At 36.0% G+C, this 14821-nt stretch overlaps 1 protein-coding gene across 1 annotated transcript; it reads left to right on the plus strand.

The window, feature by feature from the left end:
- The first annotated feature begins 499 nt into the window (after positions 1-499).
- Positions 500-6175, plus strand: LOC148880724 (two-component response regulator-like APRR2). The gene is given in 13 exon segments (XM_088962725.1): positions 500-957; positions 1164-1388; positions 2284-2363; positions 2505-2571; positions 2940-2986; positions 3095-3172; positions 3300-3851; positions 4106-4246; positions 4444-4671; positions 5122-5190; positions 5300-5380; positions 5867-6003; positions 6005-6175. Coding segments are annotated over 12 exon segments (1638 nt in total). The 5' UTR covers positions 500-957; positions 1164-1258; the 3' UTR covers positions 6033-6175.
- The last annotated feature ends 8646 nt before the right edge of the window (positions 6176-14821 follow it).

Raw genomic sequence — 14821 nt, forward strand, 5'->3', positions numbered from 1 at the left:
TAGGGTGAACCCGCTCCATTACAAGGGTCAACGAGTTTAAGGTAACTATTCCTCCATGGGATGGCTAATGGCTTTTTGAGTTCAAACTTTAAACCCTCAGATTGGAGCTGAAGGGTTTGGAAGGAGAAATGCTGTCTTACGTAAGAGATCTGTCGTTGAACTGAAATTTAAGCAAGATGGGAGTGGGAAAGCAAGCAGCAAATCACCAAAGGTGATCATTTCATAATATGAAGGTTTAATGGGTAGTCAAGTAATCTGATTGGGTGCATGGAATCCATTAGAAAGAGGAGTTATTACTCATTGGTCTCTTGTTTAGATAATTAGAGAGAGAGAGACTGCATTTTCTGTGGTCTGGAGCAACCGACAGCAACTGCACACTGTACAGAGGCGCCACGAGAAACCGCATTATAACTCTTTAACTCCATAGAGTGTAAGCTGTCTCTCTCAAGCGTTCTATTTGCAAGTGAAGAAAAGTAAAACCAGCAGGTGAGAAGAGCTTGTCTTCTTATAGCATGTAGATAGAGAAATAAAAGTGGATATTTTCAATGTTTGTGACTGCCTTTTCTGTTTCTAGCGTTGTTTGGTTTTTCTCTGCTGGGTTGATCTGTTTCTTCCTTTTTTTTCTTGGCATTTGCAGGTCTCTGCTGGGTTGTCTGTTCTTCGTGGGTTCTTTGTTATTTACTTCTGAAAAATTAAATGGGTTTATTTCAGATTCCTGGTTTTTAGAACTGGCATGCACTAATAGGATCTTAAAATTTTGATGGATTCTTCGTCTTCTTTTTCTTCTTCTTCTTCGACGTAGACTTTTAGACTGGTGTCTGAAACTTCAATGGGTTCTTTATATGCAACCTGCAGAACTATGATCTCACGGTTGCAACGGAGTTTTGTTTCCGGATTAGTCCAAGGTTGTCTTTTAAGAACTTGGATGAATTCTCCTGATTATGAGTAGTTCATTAGGTATGGCCTTCTAAGCTGTTATCCCATATACCTTTAGTTCTCAAATGGTAAACTCCGGTTTGTTTTTTATTTTTTGAACTGGAAAATCATGAATTTGTAAGCAACATATAAGAATTTGTGTTTTTTTTCTCTTAATATCCTTCTCCAATAATTCTTCTTAGATTGAGGAATGGGAATCTGATGGAATCTTCGTTGGGGTCATGCAGGATAATGATCTGGGAACTGTACAATTAGTAGGATGTTGACAAGTCGAAATCTCATACTTTAATAGGTTAGCCTAAGAAAGAATGCTAAGAGAGCTATGGTTTGCACAGCTGATGATCTTCTGGGCTGGAAGGATTTCCCCAAAGGCCTCAGAGTACTTCTCCTTGATGAAGACAGTGTTTCTGCAGATGAGATAAAATCGAAGCTCGAAGAAATGGACTATATTGGTTAGCCACATCAATTTCCTCTTCATTCTTAGTTTTAGATTAACAATTTATTTCTCCTGAATTAAAACTTGGTGTCTTTCTTTTTTTTTTTTCTTGTTTTTTGCATTTTTCATGTTTCAGCTAATTTTGTTTTACTATATTTGATACTTGACATCATCCTTATAGTCATCTCAAATTTCCATCGATTACTCTAAATTGTTACTATTTGATTCTTCATGGAATTTAAACATGGCTTTGGGTTTTATTTGGTGCATACATTCTAGAATAGTTAGAGGTGGTGCAAACTTGGGTTGGAACTTTTTGAAATGCTCAAAGGATCTATAATTAAGCTTGTAGGCTGTAGCCTCATCCAAAAAAAAAAAAAATGAGGCAGTTTCTCTTTCTAAATTAAGGATTCGAGAGATTTTACTTTAGCCATTGTTTAACATGGAATTTCTTCCAAGATCCTGGATACACTTTCTTCCGGTAGTTAGAAATACATGTCACAGAACCATGGAATATATAACCATATTCACTTTGTTTCAAATTTTATAATTTTTCTCCATGATAGATTTGTTTCTACCCCCAAAATTTTCCTTTTTTTTGAATGAGATGAGAGATCAGCCATGTGAGCCAACCCTTTGGGGCTACATGAATTATGTTCGTCATATGTCTTGATAGTCATACAGACCTCACCAATCTAGAGCAAGTATAGCATAACCACCATTATTTTAATTTCTAAAGGTGTTTAGTTGATTCTCCAGACCCCCAACCCAGCAAAAAAAAAAAAAAAAAAGAAACAGCAGAAAGATAAGAAAATGAATTTTCAGTCGGTGGAATTTGAAGGGGTAAAGAAAATTACTTTCGTCTCAAATCTCACTTTTCTTCATTGTTACACCATGTTTACTATTTTCAGTTTCCACATTCTGCAAGGAGAGTGAAGCTTTGACGGCAATTGCAAACAAACCAGACAGCTTCCATGTTGCAATAGTAGAGGTAACAAAGTTCAACTGCAACCAAGGTTCCAGAATATTTGGACTAATAATCTAAAACATAATAGAGGGAAACATAAAGTGCCTTATGGTAATGCTATGTATATTATCAATTTCTTTTCCTGCCCTGCTTCTGTGGTTACAGGTGAGCGTGGCCAAGAGCCATGACAGTTTCAGGTTCCTTGAGACTGCTAAAGATTTGCCAACTGTCAGTAAGTTTGCTCAACTATCATAGCCTCTCCATTTTAGATGTAACAAATTAATACATTTCGCTCATGGGTTAAATTTTGCTCTTGTATTCTGGTTATTATAGAGTTGGTATAATTTTTTTTCTTTAAAATTTAAAACTTTTGTCTTCTTTTTTTCTCCTTAAAAGCTATTTTGTCCTTTGGCTATTAGTTTTATTGGATATTCTAATTATCAAACAGTAATTTTAAGTCAATATGAAAACTGGAAAGGTTGTTATGAATAAATTACTACAGGAATGAGGGGAAATGAAATGAGTTCTACAATCCTTCTTGTCTCTTTAGCATATTTTACAGTTGAAGCTGATATGATATATGGATAATTTCTACTGCAGTGACCTCAAGTGTTAATTGTCTAAACACCATGATGAAATGCATTGTTGTAAGCTTTCTAATCTGGCCTCCTTGTTATCAATAACATAGGGAAGATTTTGCTGCACAAATATGCTTATTGTTCTCATTGATGCCATAATTTGCATATTATCCCCAGCTTGGTGCAGCAGAGTTCCTTCAGAAACCATTATCTGAAGATAAACTAAGGAACATATGGCAACACGTGGTCCACAGAGTAAGTTTATGGTATAAATTCGTTGTGATTATTGTGTTTTGACAACTTCAATCTTTTATTTCTTTTGAAAGGCACTGCTAATGCTATGAACTGAAAATGGGAAAGTTTTCTGATCTATCCTGAACAGGCCTTCAATGCAGGGGGAAGTGACATCTCCAAATCATTGAAGCCTGTCAGAGAAACTGTAGTTTCCATGCTTCAACTCCAAGTGGAGACCAGAAAATTAGAGAAGGAAATCCTGTTAGAAAAAGAGAATGAAGTACAGGACCTCAAACATGATAATGAGCAAACAGAAGCCAGTGATAGGTTCCCAGCACCCTCAACCCCACAGTTGAAACTAGGGGGAAGATTGTTAGGTGATGGGTATTGCCAAGACAACTCTAGCTCTTTACTAGAGAAAGTGATTGGCGACCAAGAGGGGGAATCAAAATCTGTCGATACTAATTGCAACAACTCAGTTGCAGAAATTACTCTCAAGGTAAACCAATCACCAAAACCTGAAGAGGGTGGATTCGAGGAGGTTGACTCAGCTGATGATTCAAAGACCGGAAGCAACATATCTTCTCATCCACGGGACAAGAGCAGTGTAGCAGACCCTAGCATCAATACTGACAACCCAAATAGGGCATCTCTTCTTCCTAATTCATGTGGGAACAAAGCTAGTAAGAAGAAGATGAAGGTAATTTGATTTATGAAGGGTAAACTAGAGATTCAAAATTTGTTTAGGCATCTCTCTCTCAATTGACTTTTCCTGGTCAATATTGGTACAGGTTAGTTGCCATGAATATTATGGTTATTGACAGACAGGCTTGAAAAGCATTAGAAATGCTCTACCCTGCTAACTAGAATTAGATTTGCCTGCCTTTCGGTCTATGACTTGGCATTGAAGAATGATTTTTTACATATTTTTATTTGGATTGTTTTGGGTTCCAGGTTGACTGGACACCAGAACTGCACAAACGGTTTGTACAGGCTGTTGAGCAACTAGGCATCAACCAGGCAATCCCTTCTCGAATTCTAGAGTTAATGAAAGTAGAGGGTTTGACAAGACACAATGTGGCAAGCCACCTCCAGGTCAGTATTGGAATTGGTTTAACAGTTTGGCAAGGGGTTTTAACAACAGATGGACTCATTGATGATTTGATGTGATCTTGAATTATGTCATCCATCAAGTGGTTTAAGAATTGGAAAATCTTTACACTGTAACTAGTGAGATCACCATTCATTTATCTCAAGATAATTAGTTGAGTGACTGTTTACTGTCTTCACAGAAATATCGAATGCATCGAAGGCACATTGCACCAAAGGAAGATGAATGGAGATGGCAACATCCACGAGACACTGTCCAAAGGGTTTATCCTCATAAGCCTGTCATGGCTTTCCCTCCTTACCATTATAATCATGGTTTTTCAGCCAGTCAATACTATCCTGTATGGGGTCACCCCAGCTACAATATGTGGCAGTCTCCAGAGGGTTGGCCATGCAAGAATTATCCAGGGGTAATGTTTGTTGAAACCTTAAGCTACCGAAGTCCATCACTGAATATATTAGTTCCTTCTTCAAATCCTTTGATAACCATAGAATATAATTTGTTCATGACAGAAATGTGTTAGGCTTTCACTCCAGTAGAGGAATTTTTTTCTTTCATTTCAACTTCTTCGGTTATCAATATTAGCATGCACAGCACTCCTTCACATACAAACAGCAGTCTTAAACAAAAAGCTACAGAAGTATGCTACTGTTGGCCCTAGTAATTTGACAAAGAACTGAACTGAATTGTCATACAACGGATATGACACTGAACAGAGCGGAAAGACAGAACTGGATTCATGTAGCCAACCCCATATAGTCAGGACAAGGCTTCTTTGAGTTGACTTGAGTTGCTTGATAGTAATCAAATTGCATGCATGTAATATATTAGTTTTTGAAGAACATTAAATTCATTCCAGATGCAGGCTGATGCATGGGGCTGCCCTGTGATGCCAACACCTCAAGGTCCTTGTGCTACTTTCCCTCAAGTGAGTATGGCTAATATGGAGGTTCTGTTTGCATTTTATGCATCGTTTTGGGCATTCCCACAAGCATGTTGTATGTTGTTCTCATTGATTGTTGTTTTGAGTTATACAGGATGCTTCTGGATTCCGCAGTAGTTCTGAGGGGATTGGAGACAGAAGCAGCCTACCCAGGAATTTCATTGATCTTCACCCGGTAAACATTACTCCCAATATCTGCATTTGTATGTGTCTGTCTGGTTTCTTAAAGCCTCTGGGCTCTACCCCATTAGGAGATCATTCTTACAGTTGGATCCTGTCATAATTTTCCTATTCATATATGGTTGGTTGGTGGATTCAAGAACTGCAACCAGCCCATAACACAGTTCTGTAGCTATAATACAATGGTAGTTAGGGGTATAGGGAGGGACCCACCAGGGAAAGGTTGTGATTCGATGTGTTGGGCCCACACAACCAAACGAGGGAGAGAGGGCAAAGGGCAGATCAGTAGAATAGATCCATTGAATTGGGAGGAGGGGGGGTGGTCTAGGGAGTAGGGTGTGGAGAGTGGAGACGTTAAGAGCATGTGCGTTATTTAATAATACTACAGTGATGCAGAGTGCAGTACAGGGAATTATGAAATCACATCATTCATTCTCTCACCAGCCAACAAGTGCCCTAAATGGCATTGAATTTCATGCAGGCAGAGGAGGTAATAGACAAAGTTGTGAAGGAAGCAATAAGCAAGCCATGGCTGCCCTTGCCCCTAGGCCTCAAGCCTCCGTCAACTGACATTGTTATCTCGGAGCTCCACAGACAAGGCATCTCCACCATCCCTCCTTACAAAAACGCCAAACAACTCTTGCTGAGTGCTTCTACTCCCTACTCCCCACGTTAACCACAAGGACTGACGGACACAGCAGATGGATGACAAGTCTCTCGTCAGTCTCTGAACTCTGATCGACTGATCCTATCCATCGCGCCTGACAGGTGTACGTGCATGAACGGTTTCTACGGCCTTAAATGGGCCACGTGTGTGGTTGGCAATGTAGAAGAAAGTTGTGGCTGTAAGTGGAGCATGTTTCAATGATGAGTAGGAGGATGTGTGGGGGCGTTGAATGAATCATGAATGTTGAACGTTGTGCCTTTGGAGTTTTCAGTGTCTTGCCGGGTGGGGTGGGGCCTGCTTATGCAATTGTGCAATCAAACAGATTGGATCTGCGTAGATGCTGGATGTTGCTGTCGCTCTGACTGTACGATTGGATACATGTGTTATCTGGGATGGGCCCACCAGTACCATGATGTGGACGAGACCGGTAGAGGCAGTTTTGAGTTTGCTGCTTCTGCTGCTGCTATAGCAGCCTAGCTGGCTGTACCCACGTGTAAAAAAACGAGTTAAATATAAAAGAAGTTACTACCGATTTTGGAATAATAGCCATTAATGTAGGGGTCGAGTCGGTTTAAGCCTTTTGGATCCGGAATCTATCCTATTAAGTTTGGTTTCGGGGTCAGTTCTAGCCGTAGTGGTTTTAGGTGGGTTCTATCCGATTAAGGTTTATCTATGAAATTTGTTGATTTTAATAAATATAATATAATTTAAAATTTATATTATATTTATTGATTAAATTGAGTATCTTAATATATAAAATATTATTATATAGTTCAAAACTTATAATTTGTAAACATTACAATTTATATTAGTTATTATACACACTCAAATACTGAAATAAAAATAAATGATTAAATAATTTAAGTAACTCAATGATCAATTGAGACTACGGCCTTTTGTAATTATGAGGTTTATTTTAAGATAAATTTGGTTCCAAAGTAGGTTCTATTCAGGCCAACCGAGGTTGGTTCGGGTAAGATAAACCCTTAGACCTTGCATATTAAATCCAAATTCCAATCAATCACATTAAAGTTCATTTTTTAGTTTGAGAAAAATTCTTAAATTATTCTACTATTTAGCTAATTAACTAACTATCTCCTTATTATTTAATTATAGTTTTTAATAATTGACATTGTCGCTAAGTCTTAAGGAAAAAATGAAATGTGAAATTTATTCTCTATCTCTGCCTCCAATTCTGTATCTCCTCTTGTTCTCTATCTTCTCTTTTTCTTCCCTCTTCTTCCTCTCTTTCTTCTCATCGATTTCACTTGGTGATCATCGTCTACCTCTGTTGTCAGCCATGAAAGAGGCTACACAGTAGCGACATTCACTCGTACTCATCATCATTTCTTTTTTCTTTTGGTTTTTGTAACTCAAACTCTGGTTTTGATGAACTTTTTCAACAAACGCATCCGCAACATAGAGGTCAGATATCTTTTTGGGCCCACTTTGGATTTCCACACCTGGGATGCATATCAGTGAGGGCTGTCAAAACCATAATATTGTTTGTTAGATGACAAGAGTGACAAATGGTAAACGGTTATATATAGTTTTGGATCCAACGAGATGTATTGGCACGGCCTAGCTCTTTCTGTTTGAAAACGAAACCGGTGCACATATCATGACATGAATCGACAAGACGAAACTAAGAGGCGTTAGTTTGTGGGGTTCATTGTTGTGGTCTGTGACTGTGACTGTGACTATGAGCCTGTAAACTAATTCCGTGAGCATTGGGGGATGCCAATTTCCAACCACTTTGCCGGTTGCCACAAGTATGAAAACATCACAACACAACCAAGAATCCAAGACTAACAGTTCGTCTAACACCACCCACCTCCACCAGACAAAACAATCAACCCCTTTAATATAATTTCAACCAAAAACATCGTATTTGGTAAGGCTAACCATGCAAAGATTTTGTCCTAGGTCTAGGTGGAGCTGCATATCCGTCACTAGGGCTGTTCACGGGTCGGGTTGGGTCGGTTTAATGATGTTTTTCCAACCGGCCCAACCTGGTCGGGTTACCTGAAATTGAAACTGAAATCGATACTGTGTTAAGTAAAATCGACCTGATCGGTTTGGGTCGGTTTCAGCTCTACTTAGTGGTGACTTAGTTGATGTTCAAATGTTCATTTCTGACTCTATATTCCCAAAGGAAACCACCATTTCCTTAATGTTTTGTGGCCCATCCATGGATCCAGTTGTGGAGGGAGCAGAGTTTGAGAGTACTATTTGCCAAATGGTGTCCACTTACACTATAGAGATGAGAGATATATAGTGTAACTAAGTAGGTTGTAACTACTAACTAAGAACTAACTACTAAGTCGGTTCGGTTCGGGTTCGGTTTCAGTTTTCATGTCTGAAAACCGAAACCAAACCGAATCATCGGTTTATGATTTTTTATAACCCAAAACCGACCAGTGCTGAAGAAAACCCGACCGACTCGGGTTGGGTCGACCCGGGTTGGTCAGTTTGTTCGGGTTGGGTCTTCTTATGAATAGCCCTATCCGTCACCTAGGCGTCTCTAGCCTTGTGTGAAAACCAAAACCAAACCAAATCATCGGTTTATGATTTTTTATAACCCAAAACTGACCGGTGCTGAAGAAAACCCGGCCAACTCAGGTTGGGTCCGTCCGGGTTGGTCGGTTTGTTTGGGTTGGGTCTTCTTATGAACAACCTTATCCGTCACCTAGGCGTCTCTAGCCTTGGCCCGTTGGCCGGTATCAACCATAGAAACCGCTCACTCTTTGTAGTGATAAAGCCCACCAAGTTTGTCTTAATGTCACCCTCTCCCTCGCAATCTCCCTTTATCCTAGCCCTACCCTTATTTATTAAAGCAACACAGGGGTTTCACCAAGGTTAAAAGTATCGGAAACGCTAAGTATATTGGAAAGGCAATTATAATTCTTCATTAAATTAATATAAGACCTCAAAAAGGTGTATATACATTAAGTTAATATATTTTGATAGTTTTATAAAGAAACATATTGTAGTTAATTATAATTTTTCATTAAAAATCCTATTCTTAACTATAATTTATAAATTATAATTCTTAAGTTTTAATATTTTATGGAATGGGAAAAACCCAACTCTCCTATCCAACCATAAAACATGCATTGGCACAACTTCTATGTGAAAATATAATTAATAACTATTTATTATTCATTCAAAAAATTATAAAAAACAAATAAACATTATATAATATATTCAAAAAATAGTTATTAAAGAAGAAATTTCAATTGCTCTGTGGATATAGTAGATCATCCATAGAATTATAATATATTCAATCATTGTGATCAAATGATCAAATATAATTAATTATTTATTTATTTTTAATTCCAAAAATATAAAAATAATATATATATATATATATATATATATATATATATATATATATTAAAGAAGAAATTTCAATCGGTCTATGGATATGATAGATCATACATAGAATTATAATATATTCAGTTGTTATTATCAAATGATAAATTATAATTAATTATTAATTATTTTTAAATTAAAAAAATATAAAAGATCAAAAAATATTAAAAAAGAAATTTCAATTGCTCTATGGATATGATAGATAAATCCATAGATTTAAAATATATCTAGTCTTTATAAGCAAAGAAAAAATTACATTTTTAAATTTTTTGTTAATTTATATTTTCCCTAAATATCTTCATGAAATTTCCATAAATCTATTGATAACACCAAAAATTTGTGATTTTGAATGTAAGAAATGTAGATCAACATAAATTTAAACATTCAAGAAAAAAAAAAGAAATCACAAGATATTATAAAAAATTGAAAAAAAAAAGCCTATTTTTGCCATATTTTTTAAAAATTGAAAAAACTTTAAAAAAATTAATGATTCACACTTGTTTTATGCAAACTTTTGCAAATATAGAACTCTAGGAATGAAGTTTGGAGTTTTAGAGTCATTTAGGGGTGAAAAAAGGCTTATTTCAAGGAAAAGAAGTTTGTTTTTCCCCTTAAATTTTTTTTTTTAGTTTTTTGCTGTATCTTTTTCGTTGATACGCTACCAATATGTCCCGATACACCCTCGATATGCATGAAAAAAGATAAAAAGTACGATTTCCATGCATATCCCGTATATATTTTTCAAAGAAATGATACAATACGCCCCACATCGGGCGTATCAGATCAAAATTTTAAACCTTGGGTTTCACCATGTTTATTGCTAGTGCGCAAGACTTAAGAGCGCAATCCTAACTACCCAATCTGTTACTATTGCCATTGGCCCCATTAACTTCATCTTGTTAAATGTTGGAGGTTTTTATTGAACCGACTTCCAAGAGGTCATTGAACAGGTCACAAGAAGATTATTTTAGGAATTTAAATGCAATTATTAGTCGCATGATGTCATGTGAACAAAGTGTGACGGAAAATTAACAGCAAGGGGGGTTTTAAACAATTGTCAAAAAACTTAAAGATACTTTCAGACAATAGTTAAACAGTAAGGGTATAGTTAGTCAATTAGCGTAGGGGTAGTTTAAAAAAAGTGCCTATTTTTACAAAGAATATTTTACATCTAACTAGGGCTGTCAATTGGACTAGATTTGGTCTAATCTGGTCCAATCCAATATTGGTCCATTTACAAATGGATTGGACCAAATCCAATTTAAATCCATACAAACCAAATCCAATCTAGTCCAAATAAAATGTAAAAAGACCGGATTGGGTCCAATCTAATCCAAATTGAATCAAACACCAAAATAACACGAGGTTACAATGAAAAAACTACAACACTTGCTACAATCCAATCTAGTCCAATTAAAATGCAAACATATTGGATTGGGTCCAATCAAATCCAAAGTGAATGAATAAAAGTACTTTTGTAAAAGTGGTTTTATAAAAATACTTTGGTAAAAGTATTTTCATAAAAGTTACTTTTGTACTTTTACAAAAGTATTTCTGTAAAGTGCTTCCATGTAAAAGTACTTTTATAAAAGTGATTTCATAAAAATACTTTACTTTTGTAAAAAACACTTTTCATAAAATTACTTTTGTAAAAGTACTTTACTTTCGCAAAAGTGCTTTCATAAAAGTGTTTTTATTCCAGCTTCAATTTCGATCGGTTTCAAATTGGACTGGGGTTTGGCCTCATAGTCGGATTATTGGAAATTGATTTAGGTCCATTTTTTACCAATAAAAATATAAACCAGTTTATTTTGAATTGGCTCAATCCAATAATTATAACGAACTATCTAAATTCGATTTGATAATGTTTGAATAGGATTGGATCCAATTCAAAACCGATACATTGACACCCCTACATCCAACCAATCACATCTTTCACTCAGAATACAATGGATATACCATAGATTTTGTGTAAATACATTCAATTTTAATCTTCTCAAATAGATCGGTGGCAAGTTAGGGGCCTGGCCACCTATATTAGAGAGATCAAAGAAATTGATGGGAAGAAGGATTTGGGTGGTCAGAAAAAAAAATGTGGATGGAGATTTGAACTCAAAAGAATCTGTAACCAATTAACCATCCATGATTTGGGACTCAGAACCCAAAGACGTGCTAGGGCCTGTTTTATTTAAAGGGTTGTTCATTGAGTCCGATTTAAATGGGCCAAGCATTATATAGCTCAAAGAAAACATAATAAGCTCTAATGCATGATTCATTGTCGGGCCGACGATGGGGCATAAGTATATTGACAGTGACAGCCTAAAACACACGTTAATCAATATAGCAACTAAGGCTAGATTTGTAGGGCCCATGAATCCTTGATCTTGAAACATTATTTGGCCCATAAATTGCCACATGATCATAATTCACAATCCACCACCCAATGTAAACCCATGGCCCATGGGAAATTGTGTCAGCTTCACTTCATGTCTTCTTCAATTCATCTTTTTCTGGGAGTTGGGAGGAATTCTAGTACAAATTTGCAACTCTTGGATAGCCTTACAATTACTAAATTAATGCATGGATGAGAGGCTCAAGTCATCGGCAAAGAACTTCCACCGGATTGATTGGATTGGAGGACTTATGATGGGTCGTCATCTCCTGGACATGCAACACTCGGTAAGCTGTAACTCCAGCTACGGAAGTGGCTACAGGACCTGTGATTACTTATCATGCTTAAACATCCCTTCGAGGTGTTTGTTAGTATGTCTGTGTGTGTGTGAGGATCCAACATTTATGCTTTAGGGCTTCAAAAACCTTTTGGCTCAATTTTGCTTGTCGTTTATTTGAAAAATATCATCACTTCAATATGATATAGGCATTCTCGAATAGAGTTTGAAACATTATTTGATTAAATTATATATTAAATAAATGTTTATCTCGGTTTATGTAAGAATCATCTATTAAGAGAAGTTTTTTTATAATGTTTCTTCCAATATTAAGGCATTTCTTTTCACCATTCAGATTTTATGATCTAATGGTGTCTGGCTGTCAAAAAACCATTTTTCAAGATGAATGTCATACAAAACGTTTACTTAATAAACAATAAAGAAAAAACTAAACAGCCCCTTTATTTTATTACAGGTTCTACGTTAACTCAGGATGTGTATGTGTGAAGAATTAGAAAAGAGCCAGCACCCGAAGAGGGGCAGGGCACTACCATCATCTCTATTGGCATCCACGTGCTGATCTCTGGACACTGAGGGAGAGCGTAGGGGCAATAGAAAGGATTTGGGGTTTGGGCTCTACACTTGCAACAGAACGTCCCAGAGCAAACCCAACATGGAATTGAATCGGATGGGTAGAGCTAGCTGCAAATGGATCGAATTGAATTGGATAGGTAGATTCATATTTGATTCATTTATATTCCAATTCAAATTATTATATCTTTTGGATATCTAGTGGATTCGAATTGGGTTCAGATTATAATCAGATATTAAGTTGTATAAATAAATTAGACTAAAAATAATCAAAATATTAAATTATATTATAGTAATAAAATAAACTAAAAATGACTTCAATAGTATATTTTATGATTAAAATAAATTAATAATTACTTATATGAAATTTGAACCTTATGGCAATTTAGTGAAAATATATCATCGAAACCAAATCAATTTACTGATATTATAATATATACAGATTAAATCCGAATTACTTTTAATAGGATAGATTCAAATTCCTATTTGAACAATCTGATACTTGATGTGTGGCTCATTAACCGTTCAAGTAATAAATTAGTGAGTGAAATATCATTCTCACGAGGATTTAGGTAACAAGTATTAATGTTGAATTAAGTATTTCTTATATGATTAACAAATAAATCAAAACTTTGATGAAAGTTAAAAATCCTAAATTAAAATCTATCTAAATTATTGGTCCAATTGCCTTCAAATCAGGTTAGAAGAGTAAGCAGTAAATGTCAATCTCAAAATTCAGCAATCTATCAATTTGGATCATTCGAATAAATCATGATTGAGCCTTGGTTTGGTGAAACCCCAAGATCATGAACAACCTCTCTCAAGCGCATGTTCATCCTATGCATGAGTGACGGTTCTTCTATCTCTAACAAGAATCTAATCCCCATGCATGCATTTCTTCAAACACTTCTAAGGCATCAATTCAAATCTGAATTGATCACCAACTGAATTGTGTAAGTTATCTCTAACCTTGCACTCAATTTAGTTCTTGAATAATATATCTGAATTCCTAGAATCTCTCTCAAGCACTCTAGGAATTCCAAGTTTTAAATGCATTCGGCCAATCTGAAATCTCTTTCAAGCAATTCAGATCTTGCAATCTCAGATATGAGAATTTATATCTGAGTTTTGAAGGTTAATTGGCCGAATTAATCTACAATTTAACCCCTATTCAAGAAACTTCAAGTACAATTCATAATCATTCGAATGAATAAAAAAGAATATGCTTGCTGAACTAAAATTTTAAAAGCTGAAATACATCAAGAAAGAATAGAAAAAGGAAAGAAAATATAACAAAGAAACTGAATTCAAATTAAAGGAGAATGAAACAACAATTGAGTTATTACAAAAGACCTTTGAATCACAAACCCCCAATTTCGAACTCACATTCTTCTTCTTCTTGCTTGCTTGACTTGAACTTCCTTCAGCCCTTCTTCTTCTTCTTCCTTGCGCCTAGCCTTCTTCTCTTCTCTTCTCTCAAGGTGGTCGAACCTCTAAGAGTGGGAGAGTCTTCCTCTCAAACAATTGAACACCTCTCCCCCCTCCTAGATGCCTCCTTATATAGTTTTTTAATGGGGCTCTTGCCCCTTCTTGAAGCCTCTATAATGGGGTGTATTACACCCCTTTCTTGAACTTTCTAGAGCTCTCTTGAAAGTCTCATAAGGACTGCTATTTGGGTTGCACTTAGACTCTCTCTTAGCACATGATAGTTATACTTTGAGTTGCTCTTTTGGGTTGAGAATGGGCATTTTTTGTTGGGCCGAATTCTACTCTTAGCTAGGCTTTCTTTTCTTAGGTTTTCTCAAGGAATCCAATTGCTTTTCTTGGGCCAAAGTGCTCTCTCTTGCTTCCACAACCGGGTTGGGTTGAAATTGGTTTTTTTGAACCTTCTTTTCTTGCATTTTTCCTTCCTTTTCTTAGATTAATTATCCCTGGAACTTATTCTTAACATTAAACTAAATTAAGGCAAAAATTAATAAAACCGATATAAAAATCCATCCTAAAATCCTCAAAAATTATAGATAAATTGTAGGTTCATCAAATCCGTTTGCAGTCCTAGCTTTTTGTCTCCTATTAGTGTTCTAGAGTTTAATTTGTTTTATATAGATTTACATTTTATACAGTACACATGGCA

The sequence above is a fragment of the Nelumbo lutea genome, chromosome 1 (assembly GCF_056320005.1).
Source record: "Nelumbo lutea isolate HS-2025 chromosome 1, American lotus-T2T, whole genome shotgun sequence".
Taxonomy (NCBI): domain Eukaryota; kingdom Viridiplantae; phylum Streptophyta; class Magnoliopsida; order Proteales; family Nelumbonaceae; genus Nelumbo; species Nelumbo lutea.